This window comes from Pectinophora gossypiella, chromosome 22 (genome assembly GCF_024362695.1).
Source record: "Pectinophora gossypiella chromosome 22, ilPecGoss1.1, whole genome shotgun sequence".
Classification (NCBI taxonomy): Eukaryota; Metazoa; Arthropoda; class Insecta; order Lepidoptera; family Gelechiidae; genus Pectinophora; species Pectinophora gossypiella.
Window position 1 is genome coordinate 7,998,326 of NC_065425.1, and position 24,506 is coordinate 8,022,831.

Here is a 24,506-nt window from a genome sequence, read left to right on the forward strand (position 1 = left end):
AATAAGTCACGTCAAAAAAAAAGCTCTATACGCGTACATAATGGTCTGCGTGGTTATGTCGACGGTGTGGTCGTCTCCAGATCCGCAAGCTGCACGGGGCGAACTCGCTGCTGGCGCAACCAACCACCCTGGCGGAGGACGAGTGGATCGGCTCGCTTGTCTCCCTTGGAGGGGCTCTTGCTAAGTGTATCAGATGGTATTCGGCATTAGGCGCCCAATCTCCCCAGCGGGAGAAATCACTTTAAGCGATAAGGCTTGTAAATATTTACTTTTATTTTGGTGCAATAAAGTACATTTGTATTATATTGTACGTTACTCAAAAAACAACGAACGTGATACAATAATACTTTATTCTATAACCTTACATAATCAGTATGATAAATCCATTCAATACAATTAAATTACATTATTATTACTATATAGTTTTATCTCTGGAACTGTAGCGGGCAGATTCTCAGGCCTAGGACGTCTTTACCGATCTCCGCTACGCCACAGACGGGGCATAGCTTGCCTTTATGTTCTGGCATGAAAGTGGCACCGCAAAGAGAGCACTTCTCTTCAGGTTTCCCTCTATAAATCGGCTTGTAGGAAATACCACAGATGCTGAACGGATTATGCTCGTCGTATAGAAGCTGGTGTTCATCGGTGGGCGTCTTTTCGCAAGCTTGAAGGATCTTTCTCGCTTGCTGTGCCACCTCAGGCCTAGGACCAAGCTCGAGGAGTCTTCTGGCGAAAGACGCCGCGGTGCGGTAGTTCTTGAGCTTGAAGAACATGTTGAGAGCGGTTCTGAGGGTCAGGATCTGGTGGACGGGCTGCAGCTTGCAGTGGGTGAAGTAAGCCGCCATTTCGCATGTGCGTTTCTGCTCTTCTAGAGTGTTTTTCGGCATGGCTGGAAGGTAAAAAGTTACATTAACAAAGATACATACTTATATTACTGTCTCAAATAGACTCACATTCGCTAAGGAGTTTTTTTTTTTTTTTCTAAAAAAGCGTCCGACCGTGTTGTAACTACGAATACGTTAAATTACGTAGACAATGGTGCTAATTCCTGTACACACCATTAAATTTAATTTTAAGTTGTACCTGTCATTTTCTTATCCCGCGAAATGATAAGAGACGGAAGATTGACAGCTGTTAATTTAAAAAAGAATGAGTGAACGAATGAATAACGCGGTCAAATCAAATAGGTATCTCGCTGGTATGCAAACCGGTTGACGTGTATTATCAACTTAATTCTAACGGGTTATTGGCCAATGTAAAATTTTAGAGGGATGTTTTAGATTTGCGCCTAAAATATACGTGTGTTCTACAAATTTCATGCCTGTCGATTACCCGGTTATTTCCTTTTCGACGGATAAGAAAATGACAGGTATAACTTAAAATATAAAGTGTGGTTAAAATATAAAGTACACACCGTACTGGAATTATTAGCACCAATATAAGTTCGTTCCCTCAAATTATGGCTGTTCAAATAAAGTGCAATATCGGTTGCACAGCGTCATTACTCGCCGTCATTAGTGATAAAATGCGCCGCGGAGTCTTTTTTACAGATATTTTATTTTCTATTTGTTATAAGAGGTCTATGACCTATAGACACTTTCGAGAGTAAAATTTTTAAATAGACCATGATGAACTTTGTAGCGACAGGATCATTCGTCATTTAGTGAACATACATGGCATCTCACTTTCGGACGTTCGGGTGATCAGCCTGTAATGTCCTGGGCAAAGGACGGTCACAAAGTGATTTCGACAATGTCCCTTCGGGAATCGAACCCGGACCTCCAGATCGTGAGCCCAATGCTCTAACCACGGACCATACGGATGATCCGTGCTTCGGAAGGCGCGTTAAGCCGTTGGTCCCGGTTACTACTTACTGCTGCAAGTTAGTAGTCGTTACATGAGCCATGTCAGGGGCCTTTGGCGGTTCAATAGTAACCCTGACACCAGGGTGATGGGGTTGGTAATTCCACCTCACAACCCACACTATAGAAGAAGACCATGGACCATAGACTCTGCTTTAATAATATTATAGACGATTTAAAGATCAACCGTAAAGTATACTGACCCTTCCTAGCGCACTCCATGCGGAGCCCCAGCAGGTACTCCCTGCATATGGTGAGCAGCTGCTGCGCCTCGCTCAGCTCAGGCTTGGTCTCCACGTGCAGCAGCGGCACCGACTGCGCGATGCGCTGCAGCCGCTCCATCGCCTCCGTGAACTTGCCAGCGGTGGTCAGCTGGTAGCATTGCTGCAGCTGGGAGACCAGGTCGTTCAGCTTTGATGCTGGAATGAAAAACATTTTTGATAGATATAAATATATAAGAAGAGCTTACATGGAGCAGATTAAAGAAAAGGTTAACGTCGTATCTTATAGGGAAGTCAAGGAATTGGCCTTTGATAGACTGGAATGGAAAATGCTACACCGACAAGAGCGTGGCTCTTAAATTGATGATGATAAATATATACCTGTATATAGATACCTAGTAAAGGATAATGAGCCAACGATTGTCGAATTTGTTTTCCAATTCATGTTTGAATCATAAACGATTGTCACGTGCTCAGCGGTGAATGAAAACGTCATGAGGAAACCCACATTCCCGAGAAATGCATTTTCGGAGGTATGTGACGTAACCTGCTGGGCTGGTATTCCCTTCTCGCGTTTGAAGATCAGACAGGTAGTCCTGGTGTAAAAAACCGGACCTGGCAAATCTTCAGGTTAGGTACGAACCCTTAGCAAACGGGATAACGCTCAGGACTTTTAGGCGGATGAGATGTTCGTTATGTAAAAATTGATGATTCAAAGTGTATCTACTGAGTAAAGATATTCTTGCATTTGAATTCTCGTCTGGGTAAAGCTACTTCAGCTTTTGGTGATGATGATACTCACTGACAACAGGCAGTAGATCCTTGCCCGAGGCCTCCTTCCAGTTGCGGTGAAGCTGCGCCACCAGGGGCGGTGTACTGGGCAGGGCTCCGAAGGTGAGCCGGCCGCGCGCGTACATCGCCAGGAAGGTCTCTTGGTACGGCTCGAAGTTCACCACGCCTACTTGCTCGTTCAATAGTCTGTGGAGATGAATTGGTTTAACAACACAAAAGCACAAAAAAATTAACACATTTCCAACCTCATGCGGCCGAGATTTCGAGACACAATAGTTAAACAGTAGCCCTGATTCCTGCAGACATATCCCAATTTTATTTTAGGTTACACCCGTGTTTTCTTACCCGCCGAAAAAGAAAGGGACGGGTTATCGACAACTGTCAATTTTAAAATGAATGAGCGAATGAATGAATAACCCGGACGAATCAAATAGATGTACTGTCAACTTAATTCTGTAGGGTTATTGGCCAATATAAAATGTTGGCAGGGTCGTATAAATTTCTGCCTAAAATTGACGTCTATTCCTTAACTTTGATTTATACCTGTCGGTTGCCCGTCCTTTTCCTTTTCGGCGAATAAGAAAATGACGAGTATAACTTAAAATAAAAATTACATGTACTGGAATCAGCACCATCGGGATTAGAATGACATATCTCTCGTATCTTTCATACTGCAGTGTACATTTCTCGTCTCTTTCGCACAAGGCGATGTACCATATCTCTGTCCCGCTCTCATCGTACATACCGGACGTTCTGTATACATACCGGAGCGCGATCTCGAACTGTCCGGTGGCGACGTGGTCATGAGCGGTCTTCAGCTTGGTGGAGAGGGCAAGCGAGGCGCCGCGTGTGGGCGCCACGAAGTACTGGCTTGCCTCGTCGCCGCCATCAATGTCCGCTGGAAACGTATCGATACCAATGTTACAGATGCAAGGCACTCTGGTACCTAGTGTTGCCGTACTATCAAATCAAATATCATTTATTGCACACAAAACATACAAACATTTATAAACCATCTAGCAACAGTGCAAGTATGCGGCCTTATTGCTCTGAAGCAATTCAATGAACTACTTCAGTTGTGAGGTGGATGACCATCAGGTTTACTATTGAGACGCCGCATGGCTCATGTAACTACTACATACTTTACTTACCTATCGTCTCTTGAGATATATCTCTTTTTCACTAAGCTGTATATTATACTGAATCTATTTCTGTTTGTCAGAACCGGCGTGCGTGTATAAAACGATTGATGAATGTGGAGGAAGCAAGAGAAATGTCAGGATCGAAGCAAATGGAATTCCATAGTCTCTGCTTACCCCGGTGGGAAATAGGCGTGAGTTTATGTATGTATATATTTCTGTCCTGCTTTTATTCCAATGAAGCTATAGTGACTCACATTGTAATGTCCCAGCTCGGGCCTTAAATTAATGAAGGTATCACATACCAAGAAGGATGTTTTGATGTGACCGAAATTGGAACCAACGCCACATCCTACAAATACGTCATTTTTGAAAGTTGTAGTAAATGGAGAATGTATGGAAATGGTGCACACCAGCGCCCTCCACGCGCCAAAAGATCCTTGTCGGTAGAATAATATATAACTTCTAACAGTGGAACAACCAGACAGACAGACTAGTGACAGTAATATACATCGCAGGCGATGCCGCCATATTTTTGAACCAAAATAACGAAATTCGCAAAGCAAATCTGCTTAAATGCAAAGCAAAGCAAAACTACATAAATGATGTAGTTATTTATTCATTCATACTGATAATCTTTTATTAAACCACTGAATTCTACATCATGAGTTTGAATTCATCTTTGGATCATAGATAATTATCACGTGGTTACCAGGTTCTGTGCCCGGTTAATGGCAATAGGCTCGACCCCTATTACATGGGGCTTAAACATAGTTGGCAAAGACAGTGTATACACTATACACCTCCTACCCCTTTGGTGATACAGACGTGATGCTCTCTTAACATAAGCTCACGACTAGTATATTTGGAGTGGTCATAGGTACAGTCATGAGCAATATCATGTACCCACTTTAGAACCCTGTCGCACTATCACATTTGACATTTAATGAGACTTACGGATTAATTTGTCAGAAAAGTTAATGTGAGATGGTTTCAAAGTGTATACATATTAGTACTCGTGACCGTACATCCATCGCAAGATGAACTAAGTACCTACACTTCACCGAGCTTTATGTTGTGTTTATATTGTGAATAAATAAATAAAAAAATATATTTTATTTGCATTAACAATAGTGTACATTTAGAACTAGTAGCTGGAGTTTCCTATTAAGCATAGTAATGCCTGTGCCAGGAAACTCCGCTCCTTCATAGCAGAGGTTATACAATTAAAATAAACAAAAAGACACTAAGTAGGTGTAACAAATAATTGTTATTGTTAGTAGAGAGAGAGCATGTACGTGCGTCTGAGTCTGCTAGCCCTACGACATTGTCTTGGGATCAGAGGTTGCTCCACACAGCACAGTGGGTAGTAACCTCTGCTAACAGAGGAAAGACTTGTGCTAATTCGAATCTATGTGTAGTGTGTGTGGTATATAAGGTGCATGACATACCGGAGACAGGGGCCAACTCCTCAGGTAGCTCCAGATCATCGTCACCCACATCCCAGTCTCCGTCGCTGGCCGCGCCGTCGCCACCAGCTTCGTCGCCGGCCTCCTCCTGTGTATAAATTACATTGTTACTAGCGTCGAAGGGCATGTAGAATCAGTCCCGTATATACAGGTCAGTAGTCGCTAAAGCAGTGGCTCAACGAGCGAGAGAATCGTGATGAAACCGCGCTTCTACCGTCGCCTAGGCTAATTTCCAACTAGTCAAATCGGTTACTTTTTACTAAACGTCAATACATTAAATTACTATGGAACTTGTATGAAAAAGCACACTGTGACGTCATAGCAAACATGATAAATTGTTAGACTTACTACGATTTTCTTGATTAAAATTCATAAATAAGTTAAATAGAAAAAAAGAAAATGTTTTCGTCAGTTTTAGATCTGTCCTTTATTTAGTTACAATTTGGTAATTTATACTTTTACCTAGTACACAACCCAATGTTCCACGAACGAGCAATTATTCTGCCACGACTCGTAACGGTATCGGCGCATTTCATACACGTTCTTAGAGTATATACAGACACGTGACCCGACGATAATATACCTGCGATTCTCTTCCTCGTGGACCTTGCGCCTAAACTTGGTGGCTATCTGACGGCTTAAGAAACTAGCAAATCCTATGACTACTAGTCCCAACCCATTAGGTGTTGGAATAAGTACCAATCTAATAACTAATAGTAAAAATACATTTTGTATGATGAAGGATGACAGGATTACGAAAGCAGTATATAAAGCGAACGTTGGTGGTAGGGCTGGCAGAGGAAGACCTAGAAGGACGTACATTGACCAAATTGGAGATGTCCTTAGAGAAGGTTTAGTACGATCTACTCTGAACCGGCGTGCGTGTATGAAACGATTGGTGAATGTGGAGAAAGCGAGAGAAGTGTGTCAAGATCGAAGCAAATGGAATTCCATACTCTCTGCTTACTCCGGTGGGAAATAGGCGTGAGTTTATGTGTGTATGTGTATGTATGTACATTAGTTACGCGGTATAATGTAAAACTACTACTTTTACAGAATAAGACGCACCAATAATAATAAAAGTAACTATAAAGACAAACATAAAATTAGTCAAAATTCGCCCCTTGTACGTTTACTACATACAATTACATAATAACCTTCTTTACACAAGTACAAGATATAATCTAACTAATGAAACTCTGAACGAAAAAAGAACTCACACGCAGGGGTTTTATTTTCTGAAACATCCGTTTAAATTAATATAAATAAATCGTAAGATTCTTAGACTAAATGGACTATTTTACAACTTAGTCAAATGACACTTTCTACGAAATGTCAAAACTTTTTTTATAGGGCACGGAAACACTGTCCGAGTGACGTCATCAATAGCAGCATTATCCCGTGCTTCACAGGGTCCGCTTACCTAACCTGAAGATTTGACAGATCCGGATTTTTACAGTTGCGACTGCCTGTCTGACCTTCCAACCCGCGAAGGGAAAACCAGCCCAATACATGTTAGGTTACATACCTCTGAAAATGCAGTTCTCGGGAATGTGGGCTGTTCGCATCCCGGTGGGGACATATCATAACAATCACTTTGCGATCCCTAGTTTGGTAAGGACATCACGTTTGTCCGAAAGTAAGATGATCCGTGTTTCGGAAGGCACATTAAGCCGTTAGTCCCGGTTACTGCTAACTGATGTAAGTAGTCGTTACATGAGCCACGTCGGGGGCCTTTGGCGGCTCAATAATAACCCTGGTGGGTTGTTTCCAACCCCGCCGGTGTGGTCTACGATTTCCCCAATCAGCGCTTATCGCTATCGACCCACTAGGGTCAATTAATTCTTTCAAATATTTTTCCTCTCAGACAACGCCCTGGGCCGAGGTTCGCGCCCAACTACGCACCCTCAGGCCTGTTGTCTTAAACGTTGTATCGGGTGAGAGCCTTCAGAGCTCCCCATTTGTCCGGTTAAGTAGTTAATGCCATCTGCGGCAAATCTACAGTAAGTCACGTCAAAAAAAATGGTGGGTTGATGAGGTTGGTAATCCACCTCACAACCCACAGGTTGTCAGGTTGTTGTAGGTTGTTGGTTGTCATTACCAATAGTGGGTGGTCGATAGAAGAAGAACGCACCTTGGTCTCGAGCACGTCATCGTCATCCCCCCAGGCGCCGCCGGCCTCGAGCGGCTCGTCGATGGCGGCCACGGCGGCCACGCCCGTGGCCTCGGGCCCGGCGCGTGCGCCGCCCGCCACCTCGAAGAAACTCCTAAAGATTTTTACGAGCGTTAGAGGCGTTTTTTTGAGATTGTAGTGAGTTTGGTATTACTTGCTTTACTTTTCTTCTGGTATAAAAAAGGAGTAGATAGCGTTCAGCTGCTTTAAATACAGGGCATAAAAGACTGTCTCCTTTCCATTAAAGCACTGTCTACCTGGGCGTCAGTGAGTTAATGATTTATATTTACTAACTTGTAACAACGAACTTCTTATGCCTAACTGAAAAATAGAAATATTTAATCGATAACATAGTTTCACTTTGAATCGCCATTTATACAGGTATTTCTTTTTTCAACGTCTCGTTCGCCCAAAACTAAATTAGGAGGACGAAAATCCTTGGTATTGTCTTCATTGATAACAAAAAAAATATCAGTGATTAATTAAGCTTATTATAGTAACTGAAACATCTCTCAATGAGAAAGAGGCAAATTCTACAAGAAGTGTAAAAAATATAATAATAGTTCTTTTCGACTAGCTTCAAAATTTTCTACTATATATTTGAGACTTACTTAGAGACAGCGAGTAGAGGCCAGTTGGGCTGCCCCCGGAGCACTGGTAGCGGTGGCCTGAGGAACACAGCCTCCGGGTTGGCCTCCGGTATGGGCAGGCCGGCGGCCTCCAGCGCGGCCTTCAGCTGCTCCGCCTCCTCTGGCTGCTTGTGGTTCACTGCAGTTAGGTAGGCCAGGGACAGCTGCGAATTGAGGAATATGATTAGGAATTGAAGAGACGATGATCAGGGAGATTAAAGAGGCCACATTGAAATAATTTATCTCAAAAAAGGCAATTTAACATTTGTGCAAATAAAAGTGAGCAATGTCAAACAGCAATATTGCTTTCTTACATTGATGAAAACTGCGTACTTCTCCCATCAGAACTATGTTTGCATTGCGCACTTTTATATGCGCAAATGTCAAATTGCAATACTGTTTTCTTAGATGAATTGCTTCGATGTGGCCTTTTTAACTTCAAAGTTGTGAGTTGGTTGTACTGTTGAGTGTTCTTAAATTTTGACAGTTCCTCATACTATTTGAGTATTGTTTTCGTCATATTTTTACACTATAACCCTTTGCACAGCGTTTAACTGCAAAATCAGTATTATATTTTGTTATATTTTAGCTGGACATGGAGAACTGTCAAAATGTAGGAACACTCAACACTCTCAACAGTGCTGCCGCCTACATTTGGGCTTCTAGATTTTATCTTCACTGCTTCAACGTGGCTTTTTTAACCCTTCATTGTAATAATGGATCCTCACTGAAGAAATGGCTATAGAATATGATAGAATATAGAAAGAAAAAAAATAATGAATTTTCTTCGTCGTTCACTCCATCTTGGTCACATTTAATGGTGTCAGTTTTTAGGGACATCTATTGGCTTTCTTCATTACTTCGTTACGTTTTTAAATATCTTTGACTAGACATTGACATATGACATGCTAAAAGAACTGATGGTTCAAAAACTGTGCGCTAGATGGCGCTGTCCGTGAGTCTCACCTGCCCGGCGTTCTTGAGCAACCTGATCCTCTCTCGGACATCTCCGAGCAGCAACGCACCCTGGAACTGCGAGGAGGCGTCCTTCCGTATCTCGGCGATCTTCATCATCTTCCGCAGCTTGTCCAGATTGCCCGTGATCAGGTATAGGAACGACAGCTTGTCGAAGTTCTTCGTACGCTGGTAGCACATCTCTACGATCTGAAGAGGAATGCGGTTTGAAGATTTTGGTTTAAAGAACGCTTTGTGAGAGTCTAGATTCTATTTACATTCTATCCTACAAATTATTGTAGATTATAGATTATGATTATAGATTATTAAATCTACCACCACTTGGGAACGTAATAGTTAGTCACTGTGGTCCTGTGATTCCTCAGCTTGCTTCTGCTTCAGCATCGGTTCGAACCCCGGTACCAGACTTGCGCCAATGTGTTATGAATTTATTTTAAGTGCAGTTTTCACCAACATAGGTGGGTCAAGCAATAATGCTTGAAAGGTGGTGAGCCGTATCGCTGTCTTTATAGACGACCACCTTTTACGTTGGTCTAACAGAAAGCTCGGTGAGGTGTGAGTGCTTAGTTCATTATGTGATAGATGTACCTCTTGACTACCCCACTTGGGATATAGTCGTGAGGTTATGTTATGTAGTTATAGACGTCTAAAGTTTCGTGCCCATATCAAACGTCCTATAAAATGACTTATGCAGGGATCATCTCCATTACAAGGTGGACCGATGACCTCCGGAAGCTCGCGGGAAAACGTTGGATGCGGGCAGCAGAAGATGTGTTATTTGGCGAGCCTTGGTATGTACCACGCTGGACATGTGTCCAGCAGTGGATTATTTCCCGCCGATGATAATGATGATGATGATGATAATGATGATGATAGATAGTGACCTGATGGTTGCCGGTGGCCAGGGCGGCTTTGGCGAGTTGGTCCCAGGCGGCGGGCTCGTCGAGGCTCTTGGCGGCCTCCAGCGCGACCTCGATGTTCCCGCACTGCAGCGCCAGGGACAGCCGCGTGCGAGCGTCCTTTACGAAGTGTAACGCCACTTCTGGGTAGCCTGAGAAACAATAGTGGTTTGTTTAGAAAACACAAAAGGTTCGAGGGTTTCGTTCAAAACTGATCAGAAGGCTATTTTACAAGTGTAGTGAAGAATTGAGAACCTCCCCCTTTTTTGGAAGTCGGTTAAAAAGAAACTAGAAAACAAACCGTGCAGCAGGGTTAACATGCGCAATGTGATAAATTATCGATCGATTCAATAAATTTTGTCGAAATCTATAAGTTTGTTTTTTCCCTAACATGCGTGCCACGTGATTTTGTTGGTATTTTGACAGAACGACATGACTTATTTGGGTTCACATATTAGCACCAAACTACAAAACGACATAATGATATCGTCAGAATCGATGAAATTACCGTGACATTTTTTAACACGTTGCGCAGGTTAGGCCTCAGGTAAGCTTATCCCTAAGAAAGATTATCTCTAAGAGATTTTCAACCTTTCTTTTCTTTTCCTTTTTTTACCTTTCTCCTGCAAGTATGCGATGATGCTCTGTCCGACGAGCTTGGCAGTCCGCACCATGTGCAACACTTGGTCGTACTGGCGCGTAACCAAAGCCAACTTGAACCTAAAACACACAAATAGTTGATTAGTTTTATCTTATTTTATTGCAATTTACCTCCTAGATACTCTGTACATCATCTGGCAAAGTTAACGCCTGCTGGGGTCTAGAACGGCCACATTGAAGCAATTCATTGCCAAAGCAATATTGCAATCTGACATTGCGCACTTACTTTTATATGCGCAAATGTCAAATCGCAATTTCACCTCAGGTTTAATGAGTCATTGACTGGCCTCGGGTGATCCGGTGATTGAGCGTTGGGCTCACGATCCGGAGGTCCTGTGTCCGAATCCCGTTGAGGGCATATCACAAAAATCACTCTGTGATCTTTAGTTTGATTATGACATTACAGCTTGATCATCTGATTCTCGGAAAGTAAAATAAGTACGCAACGTCACCAAATGTTAATCAATCAATCAAAAAGTCTTTATTGCAGAAAGACAGAAACAAACGGATAAAATAAGCTCAATAGGCGGCTTTATTGCTAAACAGCAATTCCTGCCAGGCAACCTTAGGGCGAAAGATGTCTACGTATTGGAGCGTGGGAAAAGTCAAAGAGCAATATTGCTTTTTTTTTAGATTAATGGCATCAATGTGTCATTTTTAGACCCCCTGTACTCTTTTTCAAATAGCCAAACAAAAAGCCTCAAATGTACTCAATTTAGGACTCTGTCGTACTAGCATATTTGACATTTAGTGAGACTTACAGTTCAATTTGTCAAAAAAGTTAATGTGGCATGGTACCAAAGTGTATACATATTAATTCTCGTGACCGTACAACTGATGTACCAATCGGTTGTACCACGGGTCACGCAGGACAAATGAGTGTATGGGTGTACCTATACTCGGTGGGGTCGATGTAGAGCACCTTGGGCCGGCACTCGCGGTCGAGGCACACGACGCGGGCGCCGCTGTCGTCCGCCAGCACCTTCACCGCGTACACCGGCACGTCCAGAGTGCGGATGATGCCGTAGTCACTGACGATACAAACATTATATTTTTAACAGAATAACTAAATAGGGATCGATCACTTCCACTTTCGTGCCACGGGTGGCAAAGTTGGCATATTTCACGGTAACAATATTCTCAAGATGAATATCTCCAATTAGGGTGGTTTAGTCACGCACTCTCGCACGCACGCACGCTCACACACAGGCACGCACACACGCCCGCACTCTCGCATGCATGCACGCACGCACGCGCGCACACACACACACACAGGCACGCACACGCACGCGTGTATGCACGTCCGCACTTCCACACGCACGCTTTCACGCACGCACACACGCACGCACGCACGCATTCACGCATGCACGCACGTACGCGCGTATTTTTTGAATATGTGAAAACATTGGTATGTCGAATAAATATATTTTTTCTTTCTTTCTTTCTTAAGTTAATGACGTTACATTCATAATAACTGTATAATATAAAAAAAATACTAGTGCCAAGACTCACCCGTCTCTATTGCAGTACTTGATATGGTTCGCGGTGGTGTATATGAACACGGGCTGCGGCGTGGTGTCGTCGAAGGCCCCGGACTTGACCCGCGACCCCTCCGTCACGGTGCACAGCTGCTCCAACTTCTTAGTACAGAGTGTCACTGTGTGCTTGCCCAGGAGAGCTACTATCGACATGTCCGCGTTCCATATAGCGTAGCGACACTTGCTTACTTTCACCTGGGGATAGATACGGTCACGAGTACTAATATGTATACACTTTGAAACCATATCACATTAACTTTTTTGACAAATTAAACCGAAAGTCTGGTTAAATATGAAATATGATGGTGTGATAGGGTCCTAAAGTGGGTACATGATATTGCTCATGTCTGTATATAAAACATAAACAGCCTATAGACGTCCCACTGCTGGGCACAGGCCTCCCCTCAATCAACCGGAGGGGGTATGGATCATACTCCACCACTTTGCTCCACTGCTGGTTGGTGGAGGTGTTTTTTTTACGGCTAATAGCCGGGACCAACGGCTTAATAACGGCTGGGGATTGATATTCGATGTTTAAGTTACTGTAAAACCTCGAAGTACGGTATCCTAAGATTCCAGATGATAATGGTAAAATATAGTTGTCGTACTCGTTTATTCTTTTTTTTACGTGTTTTTTTTGGACTTCTTTCGGCAGGAACTGTATTTTAAACCTATTATTACTTTTGGTCTTGGTTTTGTAATTACGTACACATACATACATACATAAACTCACGCCTATTTCCCACCGGGGTAAGCAGAGACTATGGAATTCCATTTGCTTCGATCCTAACACACTTACACGCACGCTGGTTCAGAGTAGATCGTACTGAGATAGGCGCAGTAAGGACATCTCCAATTTGGTCAATATAAATATGTATATATTAAAAATATATGCGGCTACAGACAATTAGCCCAAAACGCCAAAATTACAATATTATAATAAAAATAGTAAATAATTTGTCCAAAAGAAATAAATATAGGATGTTAGCGACACCGTAACAAATACTGAGGAGGAGGATTTAGCTCATGATTCTTAGTTACTATCAAGTGGAATTTTCCCGCTCAGTACTCGGTACGGTGTCACTAAACACCCTGTATACATTAGCGAGTGTAAAAGCAGGAACATTTGCCACTTGTTACTTGTTGATGTCGGGGAGCCAAATTCAGAATTTTGCCTAATATCGGTTCCTCGGTTCGGTTGGGGAAGACCAAGAAGAGCTTACATGGAACAGATTAAAGAAAAGGTTAACGTCGTGTCTTATAGGGAAGTCAAGGAATTGGCCTTTGATAGACTGGAATGGAAAATACTACACCGACAGGAGCGTGGCTCTTAAATTGATGATGATGAATATCGGTTCTCAGACAGTTAAACCCGTGTACCTATATCTTGTGTGACAGATGACAAGGTGGGAAGACGATATCAAAAAAGTGGCGGGACCATTATGGACCCGAATAGCAAGGGATAGAACCAGATGGAAATCTTTAGAGGAGGCCTTTGTCGAAAGACAAGCTGTCGCAAATCATCAACCGTTCGCCGATACAGTTGATTAAGGTGATTCGTTTTCCATACAAAAGTTGATGCAGTGCTACAGGAAAACGGATAGAGGAATATTGTTATAAAACCGATAAATAGTAATATTTTGGTGTATTATTTTCGCAAACTAACAAAAATTTAGGGTCCGAATACGAGAAGTACCATATTTCAGACCCTCAATTTTGATCAATTCTACATTTGTAGTGGTGCAGATTACAGTGTATTTGCTGAGCGTGTAGAGGTGTCAATGTTAGTTTGTGTGCGTGATAGTTTTTTTTTTCTAAAGGCTTTGACTACTTGACAAGTGTAATAGAATGTCAGTGACAATTTATAAAGAGATTTTGTATGAAGAGAATAAATATAAATAAAAAACTAAAAATACTACAATCTGAGAAAAGGAATATTGGAAAAATATTTTTGTAATAACGTATCTTATTTAAACATTTTTAAATAATGGGTAAATACCGTGTTTTAAAAGAGGACATATATTATAATAAAAAATCAATACATAAAATGAAATGGCTGTATGGGCATAGTTCCCTTTGCCTTACCCTTCGGGGAAAACCAAATCAAAAAAGAAGTTGTTGCATTTGCCGGCCTAAATAGTAGTTTCCCATAATTAATTGTTTTTCCATCCAACATACAGATTTATTTATATTCTCTTTTTGGTGGGACCGGGAACGGGAAGGTTGCTTTCTTCATTGAATAATCTAAATAATCAATACGAAGTGGTGTTTTGTGGTTAATGATCACATTAGTCGGAAAACATTCCCGATAGTATTATTAAATCGGAATATTCAATAAACAAAGTGTACCTATCTATTTTCGCTTTGCGCCAACAAGCCGCTTACTTCGTTTGGGGTTCGGAGTAGGAGTCTGCTCCGAGGGTGGGGGCTTAGGTTTCATCATTTCATTAATCATCATCAAGAAAAAAAAACACAAGACATGGCTGTATGGGCATAGTTCCCTTTGCCTTGCCCTTTGGGAAAAAAAATAAGATAAATTTTGAAATTCTTATGTATAATAAACAAACATCACAGACATCATGACAGATCTAAAACTAAATAAAATCTTTTTTCTATTTGACGTATTTATGAATTTTAATCAAGAAAACGTGATAATAAGTTCGACAGCAACCAGTTCAGGTCCCCGAAACAGCCCATTTCAGGCCGCGTATATATGGAAATACTACTTCAATACGTCCCAGCCTCGTCTTTTTTTAACGTCCTCGTTATAAAAAGACGTCCTAACCTGAACTAACTAACCTAACAATAAACACCACGCGTAAATATATGTCCAGAAATGCGCTGTGAGTCGTCTGGACTGGGCGCGAAAACAACATAGAATTCGATTAGGTGCTAAGTGTCCCGCATGCTATCACCAGCTGTCACTGACATACGTATGAAGTCCCGCGGATTTTATTGGAACTAAATGACAAGTCATAATAATTATATGCGGATACTGCGACATCAGCGCCGTGCTTGCGGGACGTCCTGAAGCGCTATTACATCTTTCAAACGCGATGCGACAAAGTTTGAACCTACGCAATTTAGGAAAAATCTACCTTATTATTACAGTACTGTGATCGTTATTTGTAAAATCATACAATACATATACACAATTCTTTATACACAATATAATTATTATGACATATTGTGGACTTTTCGGTATACCTACAAAAAAGGAACAATTCAACCATACGTTGTTTTGTTATATCTCAATGGGCTCAGGCAGCGTTTTCGCCGAAAGCTCCAAGTCGGCTATATTTGTAACGATAATTATGTTTGACATTCATCATCATTTTTGAACCATTTTATACAAAAAAAATACTTGTATAAATTATAAACCCTAAAGCACGCCCATGAATCACTCTACTCATTGGTGAAAACCGTATGAAAATCCGTTCAGTAGTTTTTTAGTTAGCCGCATGTTCACTGATGCGATTAATGCCTCTTAGAATTTTACAAAATAAAAAATACGGAAATTACGGAAGGTACTTTAGTGCAAAGTAAATTATTGTATACTTAATTATAATATTATTGGTAAAAGTGATACTTTTTGAAAATTCCGTAACAAATAGACGGGTTCGCCAAATTCAATTGTAAAAAAAAATACAAAAAGTAAAAACAATTAAAACATGCAGTTGGGTTTGAACCGTGAACCTTAAGAATGGCGGCTACTGCTTTACCAAATGCGCCATTTAGAAGTTAGAAGTAGACTTCAAATTATGCATCTCTTTTAATAGCTAACCTAGTTCGCATGTGTGTGTGACAGCTTCGTGTTTGTACACAAATTGAAATGACACCAACTTTTGATGCAATGTTTCAATATGATATCTTCAGTAAATACTTCAAAATTGTAGCTTAACTTAAAGATAATGTATGTAAGATTTCGCCACCTAACATTTCACTGGGTCAGAACTCAACACTAAACGAATAAATGGAAAAAAATACGAAAACTGCAGAAGTAACGCCATCTACTGACGCAGCGTTACCTAGCTGACTGAAACACATCACCTTAAATAACAGATTTAGTTTATTTTTATAAAGTATTGGCAATTAGATGTACAATGCCCCCGATTCCTGCAAACACTGCCTAATTTTATTTTAAGTTATATCCGTCATTTTCATATCCGTCGAAAAGGAAAGGGACGGATGATTCACAGCTCTTAATTTTAGGAAGAATGAGTGAATGAATGAATAACCCGGGCGAATCAAAAGGTACGTCGCTGGTATGCAATTGACGTGCTGTCTACTTAACCGTGTCGGGTTATTGACGGATGTAAAATTTTTAGACGGTTGGTTTAGTTAGATTTATGCTTAAAATTGACGTGTGTTCTATAAATTTTATGCTTGTCGATTACCCGTCCCTTTCCTTTTCGGCGGATAAGAAAATGACAGATATAACTTAAAATTAGATGGTATTTACAGGAATTAGCACCAATGTAAGTAACATAAGTAACAGCAATAAAGGCTTATTTTATTTTTTATATCTTGTGTGTAAGTAACAACCGTTTCCGGAACTTGCTTTGGCTGCTTGGCAGACAGTCAACCTTGTCGCTTCGCAACAAAGTCATGATTTACTGTGCTATCCTAAAACATATCTGGTTGTACGGTATAGAAATTTGGTCAACTGCTAGCAAAAGCAACATTCAACGCATCCAACGTGTACAAAATAACATATTTAAAACAATTTGCAATTCACCCTGATTCACCAGAATGGATGAATTGCACAGCTACCTAGAAATGCCTACTGTCGCTGAAGAAGCACAGCAGCGTAAAGCAGTACACAAGGAACACTTGGTCCACCATCCTAATCCTTTAGCCAACTCCCTCCTATCCTCTTGGGACATAAACAGACTGAAACGTGCGAATGTACTTACAGACTAATGGACAATGCAGTGCTGGCTGTATAATTCAAAACAGTGAAAATAACAGAACAAATCTGATAATAGTCTAGCGACTGATGGCAGATAACAAGGGAAAAAAAAAATATCTTGTGTGTATTGCATATAACTCACGCTGGCGATGGTCCGCTTCTGCTGCACGTCGAGCAGCTGCACGCAGTCAGGCTCCCTCAGCAGCAGCATGCCGGTACCAGCGTACATGATCTCCTCACAGGTCGGCGTCGATATCTTCTTGGACACTTCGTTCTTCAGGTTCTTGATCACCAACTGTTGGGAGAACGTTTGTGTTACTAGTTTTAGATAGGAAAGAATCGATCGATTTAATCTCGACTGATACATCACTATGCTAACGAACGTCACCACACTAGCTTAGGTATTTTGACAGATCTAATTCTTACCGCGCATTGAAGCTATTAATAAATGTTATTTTCATTGAAATATATAGTTATAGGCGCGGCGCTTTCAAATATTTACTTTACATGGTAATTGTTCATCATAACATGCTAATAATTTGCAATAACATTGAACCTGGGCTAAGTGCTTAATGTAAAAATAATGTGAATGCAATTAATTAGTTCAGTGTTTTTATTTTAAGTCATACAATAACGACGTACTACGTATAGAACGGCAACTCTCCGCCCCCCACCAGCGGCTGAGCTAGGTCCCCCCCCCCCCCCCCTCGGACATAGTTTATTCTTCAATCGTATGGGCGACAGACGTCACACACAGATGCGCGTGTACGACAAAGTTAATGTGTAGTGTCTGTGTATGAAGTGTGGGCGTTCAAGCGTGATGGCATTGTAGCGCCATCTGTTGCATGTGGGCGGAACTAGGTGGCCAACTAGTTGGGTCCGCCCACAGTATGTTATATTATTTTACCTGGTTGTTCTTCTCGATGGCGGCGAATCTGTTCCTGGCGACCCAGACGGCGGTGGTGGCGGTGCCGCGGGCGGGCTCTGCGGCGGCGGGCTCGGCCTGGTCGCGCGGCGCCGAGTACAGCTCGTACGAGCAGTTGTCGCCCACGCGCCAGTTCACCAGCACGCACCACTCCGCGTGGTTCAGCGACATGCTGCACAGAGAGAGGACACTTGTTTATATTTTATGTACTTACGAGTATTTTGCGTTAATTTAAGACGACGCACAATGGCCCCGATTTTACTTTAAGTTATACCTGTCATTTTCTTATCCGCCGAAAAGAAAAGGGACGGATGATTGACAGCTCTCAATTTTAGGAAGAATGAGTAAATGAATGAATAACCCGGGTGAATCAAAAAGGTATCTCGCTGGTGTGCAAACCGTTTGACGTGTGCTGTCAACTTAATTCTGTCGGGTTATTAGCCAATGCAAATTGTTTTATAGGGTTGTAAATTTTATGCTTGTCGATTGGGTAATCGACAAGCATAAGCATCCTTTTCGGCGGATAAGAAAATGACAGATATGACTTAGATGGTGTTTACAGGAATTAGCGCCATTATAATACATAAAATATAAATGTACAATCAAAGAGAAAAAATGCAGTCAGTGAGCCCAACGAATTATTTGTAAACAGTGGACAAATTATGAACCATTAGTTGTCATAATTATAAAATGTATGTTTTTATAGGTGTTTTTGATCTATTACAGAAACGACATGTAACCAGGTTTTAAATGCAACTAGTGAATTTATTACTTTACAAGAAACTGAGTGGACTTTAGCAGCTTATCGTACCTGTAAGGTTGGTGGCGGCCGCCACCCTTGATCTGCATCACAGGCGAGTCGCGGTTGGTCTGCATGTCCAGTTTGCGGAGTTGCCTGAAGACAGTACAATATCATTTAGTAAACACGTTCCATACTTTCATTTTGTTACAGTCAGTAACTTTTACAACTCAAATAAAGTCTCATGTCTCAAGATCTTCCGCGCACTTCCGCGTGTTGCCAGTTCGGCGCCTAATCGCGCACTGAGGTAAAGTACTGTCAACGTCGCTATATTAACAGTAACTTTGTGTCCCACCTTTTGAGCGCTCACGTTTGACATTCTTGATATTTTGAACAACTAACCTGTCCTTGATGTAGAAGAGCATGTTGTTGTGCACGGCGTATGCAGGCCTCTCTCGCTGCAGCTTGAACAGTATCATGCCGGCGTCGTGTCCTGCTGCGAACAGGTTCAGCGTGGGGTGGGCTGCTAGGACCCAGTACCTGGGAGCATAATGACAAAGATATAACATCTGCAAGGCAAACAATTCGGCGAAAATCTGAGTAGTTTCATACTAGAACATCTGTATGGCGGACCCAACTAGTTGGCGAGCTAGTTCCGCCCACATGCAACAGATGGCGCCACGTTCAATAATTCAGTCTTGAAGCAGTCGTGAAACGCGATATCGAAGTTTACACAACGAGACGCAATAATACAACTTCCATCATGACACCGTTGGATCGTCGATCCCTAGTCACACGACCAACATGTGACTAGCGGGGTACTATGCTCAATTCGGTACCCCGGAAGCCATTCTTTGGCGGCAGCACATCCTCGCCGCCAAAATCTGTATCGGCACCGAGCTACGTCCTATGAACCGATTGGCGCAGATATAACCGGTCATCATAGGCCATTATCGCGAACATTCGGGTTGGGTATGCGTTATCAGATGAATTATGCTAAGATGCATTAACCCCTTAAACGCCGGAACGCGGATCTCGACCAGACACAATGTAAAATCTATTGTGTCTGGTATCTCGGCATATGAGAGGTTAAGAAACAAACTCGAGGTAAACCCCGTAAAAGATGGTGACCGCACAAAAATGGGGAAATATGGAAGCTTCAAGAGGCCTTTGCTACCAGCAGGACCAGTTAAATCGGCTCGTAAATAAATAATTTGAAAGGTAAAACCGGCTTAAAAATTTTGCCTAAATGATAGTAGGCTAGAAGGTCGTACATTGATCAAATCGGAGATGTCCTTAGAAAAGATTCAGTACGATCTACTCTGAACCGACGTGCATGTGTGAAACGATTGATAAATGTGGAGGAGGCAAGAGAAGTGTGTAAGGATCGAAGCAAATGGAATTCCATAAACTCTGCTTACCCCAGTGTATAGTAGAGGAAACAATTTTTAGGCGTAAATTTTACATGCAAATGGAAAATAGGGCTACAAAACATTAGGGAAACCAGACCCTGTGCCGCCTTACCCATCCGTACGAGCGAGACCGAAATTCCACGCGCTGTCCTTCCTCCTTACGTCTTACAGATTGAAGCGGGTACGAAAATCAGAGGTGGGGTGACCAAACCCGTATCGGTCCCCACCAGTGCGGAATGTCCATTCTACAGATAGTATGATTATGTATTCTATGCTCACCGTTCGTGTTCACGGCGGAAGGTGTGCAAGCAGGTGCGCTTGGTCATATCCCAGACGCGGATGGACTTGTCTTCGCTGTTGGAGAGGATCAGCTCGTGCTTGGCGTGGAAGAGGGCACACGACACGTTGTTGTAGTGACCGCGGCACGTGTCTACCTCCCACGCCTTGAGGGTGAAAACAAATATACAAATATATATATTATATAATAGGTACAATTGGATAGTTTCCTAGGTCAAAGATAAATTATAAAATTCTGATTACTAAATAAAGACACATCTGAAGGTGACAAAAAACGTTTTCTTTTTAACTTATTTATGAGTTTTAATAATGAAAAATATAATAAGTGTGACATTTTGTCACGCTTTTCAAACATCGTCTTTTGACGTTTAGTAAAGAGTAAATGATTTCACTAGTTGGGAACTACCATATTGTTCTCGTATCGTCACAAGTAGATACTATAAAAACTTATAACGTCCTGGTGGTCCAGTGGTTCAGCGTTGTTCTCACGATCCGGAGGTCATGGATATTTCGAGTGGGATAATAAAATTGAAGGGCGGGAGTCCCGTCTCGAACAAGGAGCTTCGTATAATTGAGATAGAACTCCACTTACAAGTAAGTTCGTCTAACCTCTTAATTACTTTTTCCTCAACTATCGAAAGTCTATCAATCGGCAACACTAGTGAGGGCATTAAAAAGAAAGAGAAGTACCAACGTACCATAGCATAAATTACAATACTACCAACCTTAGAATCATTCATCCTCCAGAGCTTGACCTGTCGGTCATCAGCCGCCGACACGATGAGCGGCAGCGTGGGGTGGAAGGCGGCCCAGTTGACCCCGCGGTCGTGGCCCTCCAGCACGTGCTTCACTACGGCGTCCGCCTGCATCGACAGTGACTGCTTGCATATTACACTACTTTTAGACCCGTCGCACTTTGGACTAGTTTACGTACGAATACCGTACACGTACACGTATGAACACGCAGAAACAGTCTCCACTTTCCAAGTACAATGGGAGCGCGCACAGTGGGTGCGAATTGGTCGTCATAGACCATAAGCGGTTATAAATAAAAAATAAAAAAGTTTATTGTAGAAACATTTGGTATAGATCCTGGCAAACTTCTTGAGCATCCAGTGTCAAGAGTATTTGGGAGTCAAAGGGACGTAGACACAGTGCGCGGGGCAGGTATCGACTGATCTACCAATAGCCGATCGATGCGAGACTCACCCGCCCCCGCGCCCCGTACCGCACCACCAAAGAGATCTAAAATACGGTTGTGCGCCGTCAAGGTCGTTACTCAAGAAGTTTACCGGGACCTGTAGGTACATAGCTTTAAGTAAGGGTTGGAGCCGCCTTTTAAGCAGGCTTATGCTTGTATTAGGAGACTTATTATACTATCCAATCTCTCCTGCCCGCATCAAGGTCACGGGCTCGGCGATCAGGGTTGTCTAGTCTAATAGCAAATTGGTGGATGTAACCATGGTAACCACGATCTCAAGCGAGTCTAATAGCGTCGATTTTCTCGATCTCTAATGCGCGAACCCGTAACTGACGCATCGGGCTGAGTAGATTGATTAGTCTATAACCGCTAATATATCTTGACAGGCAGATTTTTCTTACTTTGATTTTTTGATTAGCTAAAAGTAATGCAATTAGGTATCTGTGTTCGTACATGCACGAGTCGTAATCGTACGAAATTGCGTCAGAATTGCGACCGGTCTTAGCGCCTCTCATACATAGGGCAAGAATAAACATGATTTTGTTCTCGATATTGATTCAATCATACACATAAAATGATTGTTAATGTGCGTGTATTTCTGTCATAGGAATAGAGTAAACATACATAATTTATACCTAAATACGAATAGAATGTACAAAATAGTCTTTTGCAGGTATAGTTTTTTTAAAGTGGTTTTTAGTTTTTTTGGTTTTTTTTTAGTCTTTGAGAGGTCCACACCCTCTCCGGTTGATTGAGGGGAGACCAGTGCCTGTTACCTGTGGCTATTTATGTTATATAGTATGTTAAGTAGTCTTTGAGAGAAAAGTAAGAATGACTATGAACCTACTTGGTATAAATAGGTTACCTAATTATGTTCATTACACAGAAGAACTATGGTTGATAAAACACAGAATTAAAAGTATTTAATTTATATTACATACATACATAAACTCACGCCTATTTCGCACCGGGGTAAGCAGAGACTATAGAATTCCATTTATATTCTTATTTAGAAAAATATTCAACATTTCAAAATTAGTATTTTAGCTGCATACATTATGTAATATAAAACTATATAAAAATTAAATGCTTTTACATACTACATAAGAGAAAATGGACTTAGACTCAATTTATTATCAAGATATTTAATTTGAGCCATAGAGATGAAATAATTAAATAAGTTTTTTTCTGTATGGCTCACTTGAATTAGAAGACATGAGCAAAATAAAGTAGAAAATTCCCTTTACCTGTCCAAACAAATCCGTAGCCTGAGGGTTCCTCAAATGCTCAGCTAAACCCGTCGGTCCTGGTGCTACACTCTTCTTCCTAAGCCCAGAGAAGTCCCAAACCCGCACAGACTGGTCCAAGGAGGCGGAAACCAGGAGATCCTCAGACGGGTGGAACTGGGCACACATGACATAGTGGTTGTGGCCGGTCAGTACGCTGATACACTGGCGAGATTGCCAGTTCCATATCCTGATTGTCTGAAATTGTTATAATTTTATTACCATACAAGAACATAGTATAAAGTACACATACAGTATATAATAGTAGTACATAGTGTAGTAGTGTTAAGATAACATTAAAAAGAAAATTACTTTCAATATAATAAATGCTATAGGTATAATGAGAATATCAAAAAGACTAATTAAATTAGTGTGAACAGTTTTACAAATACAAATAAAAAAGTATGTACACTGTAAAAAAAATATTATCATAATAACATAATGATAACATAAGGTCATGACTATATCCCAATTGGGGTAGGCAGAGGTACATCCATCACAAGATGAAATAAGTACCCACACCTCTCCAAGCTTTCTGTGTCTTTCTGTATTTTCATAATGATAAAATTAAGTTACCTGGTCATCCGAAGCACTCAATATCCATGGGTACTCATGATGGAAAAATGTTGTACGGATATAGTCCAAGTGACCAAGCAGTGTGAACAGGCATCGTCGCTGTTTGTAGTTCCAAACCTAAAAACATTATTAAAAAAAACAAATACTTTAATAAAGGTACCTCTATCTATTCAGCCTATATACTCCCACCTGTATTAATCATTCTTCAGTATGGTGCAATACTTATACGTGAAGTTATATACAATTTGATCACTGGTATTCTAAATGTCTAATCTAAATGATATTCTAAACACAAGAATTTCTAATAATTACAGCCAGAAACAAGGTGTAAAATCACAAAACATGTTAAAAATATCAGATTGAAATTCAAGTGCGATTTTTAACTATGTTAGGCCATACCTTAATTTTATAATCGTCTCCACCGGACACAAATAAAGGCTGCTGATTGTGGAAGCAGATGCCACGTACAGGACCATCGTGTTCGTCAAATTTCTCCAATAAAGTACACATACGATAATCCCACAGTTGGATCACGCCATTGTGCAAACTAGCCAAAACCCATGGCCGTTTCGCGTGAAATGATATTCCCTTCACCCTCGCTGACTTCGTCTCGAATTTTGTCAGCATTTTGCACTATTTTCAAGCGATTTTTAAGAATATTCTGCTTCCACAAACGATAAACTCACAACTCGACAAACGTCAAACGACCGGCTGACGTGAGAGTGACACGTATGACTAGATAGATTCTGTAACTCATAACGTTATGTTTTTAAATGATTTATAATTATTGTAACAAATCAA

The 24,506-nt window shown here is 41.4% G+C and overlaps 1 protein-coding gene across 2 annotated transcripts; it reads right to left on the reverse strand.

The window, feature by feature from the left end:
• Positions 1–331: 331 nt before the first annotated feature.
• LOC126376993 (coatomer subunit alpha) lies at positions 332–24,437 on the reverse strand. Of its 2 annotated transcripts, none has more exons than XM_050024564.1 (21): positions 24,105–24,437; positions 23,706–23,822; positions 23,091–23,327; positions 21,368–21,505; positions 20,625–20,788; positions 19,336–19,473; positions 19,006–19,089; positions 18,177–18,366; positions 17,412–17,564; positions 12,332–12,552; positions 11,713–11,850; positions 10,776–10,879; positions 10,145–10,311; positions 9,252–9,449; positions 8,268–8,449; positions 7,618–7,750; positions 5,466–5,571; positions 3,641–3,773; positions 2,886–3,061; positions 2,066–2,281; positions 332–889 (listed from the first exon to the last, which is right to left on the reverse strand). In XM_050024564.1, exons 1-21 carry the CDS (start codon positions 24,330–24,332, stop codon positions 426–428), a joined length of 3,687 nt encoding a protein of 1,228 aa, XP_049880521.1. In that variant the 5' UTR covers positions 24,333–24,437; the 3' UTR covers positions 332–425. The 2 variants fall into 2 exon arrangements, with proteins under 2 accessions (XP_049880521.1, XP_049880520.1); XM_050024563.1 differs by having other exon boundaries at positions 21,368–21,520.
• Positions 24,438–24,506: the final 69 nt, after the last annotated feature.

What these genes read in the sequence shown, in the direction of transcription:
- LOC126376993 (XM_050024563.1), bottom strand. Translation starts at nt 24,332, where the DNA reads ATGCTGACAAAATTCGAGACGAAGTCAGCGAGGGTGAAGGGAATATCA. An exon ending in GGCCGCCACCAACCTTACAG is followed by an intron (nt 18,367 to 19,005) that starts GTACGATAAGCT and finishes CTCTCTGTGCAG; the next exon opens with CATGTCGCTGAACCACGCGG. An exon ending in TGGCCACCGGCAACCATCAG is followed by an intron (nt 9,450 to 10,144) that starts GTCACTATCTAT and finishes ATTCCTCTTCAG; the next exon opens with ATCGTAGAGATGTGCTACCA.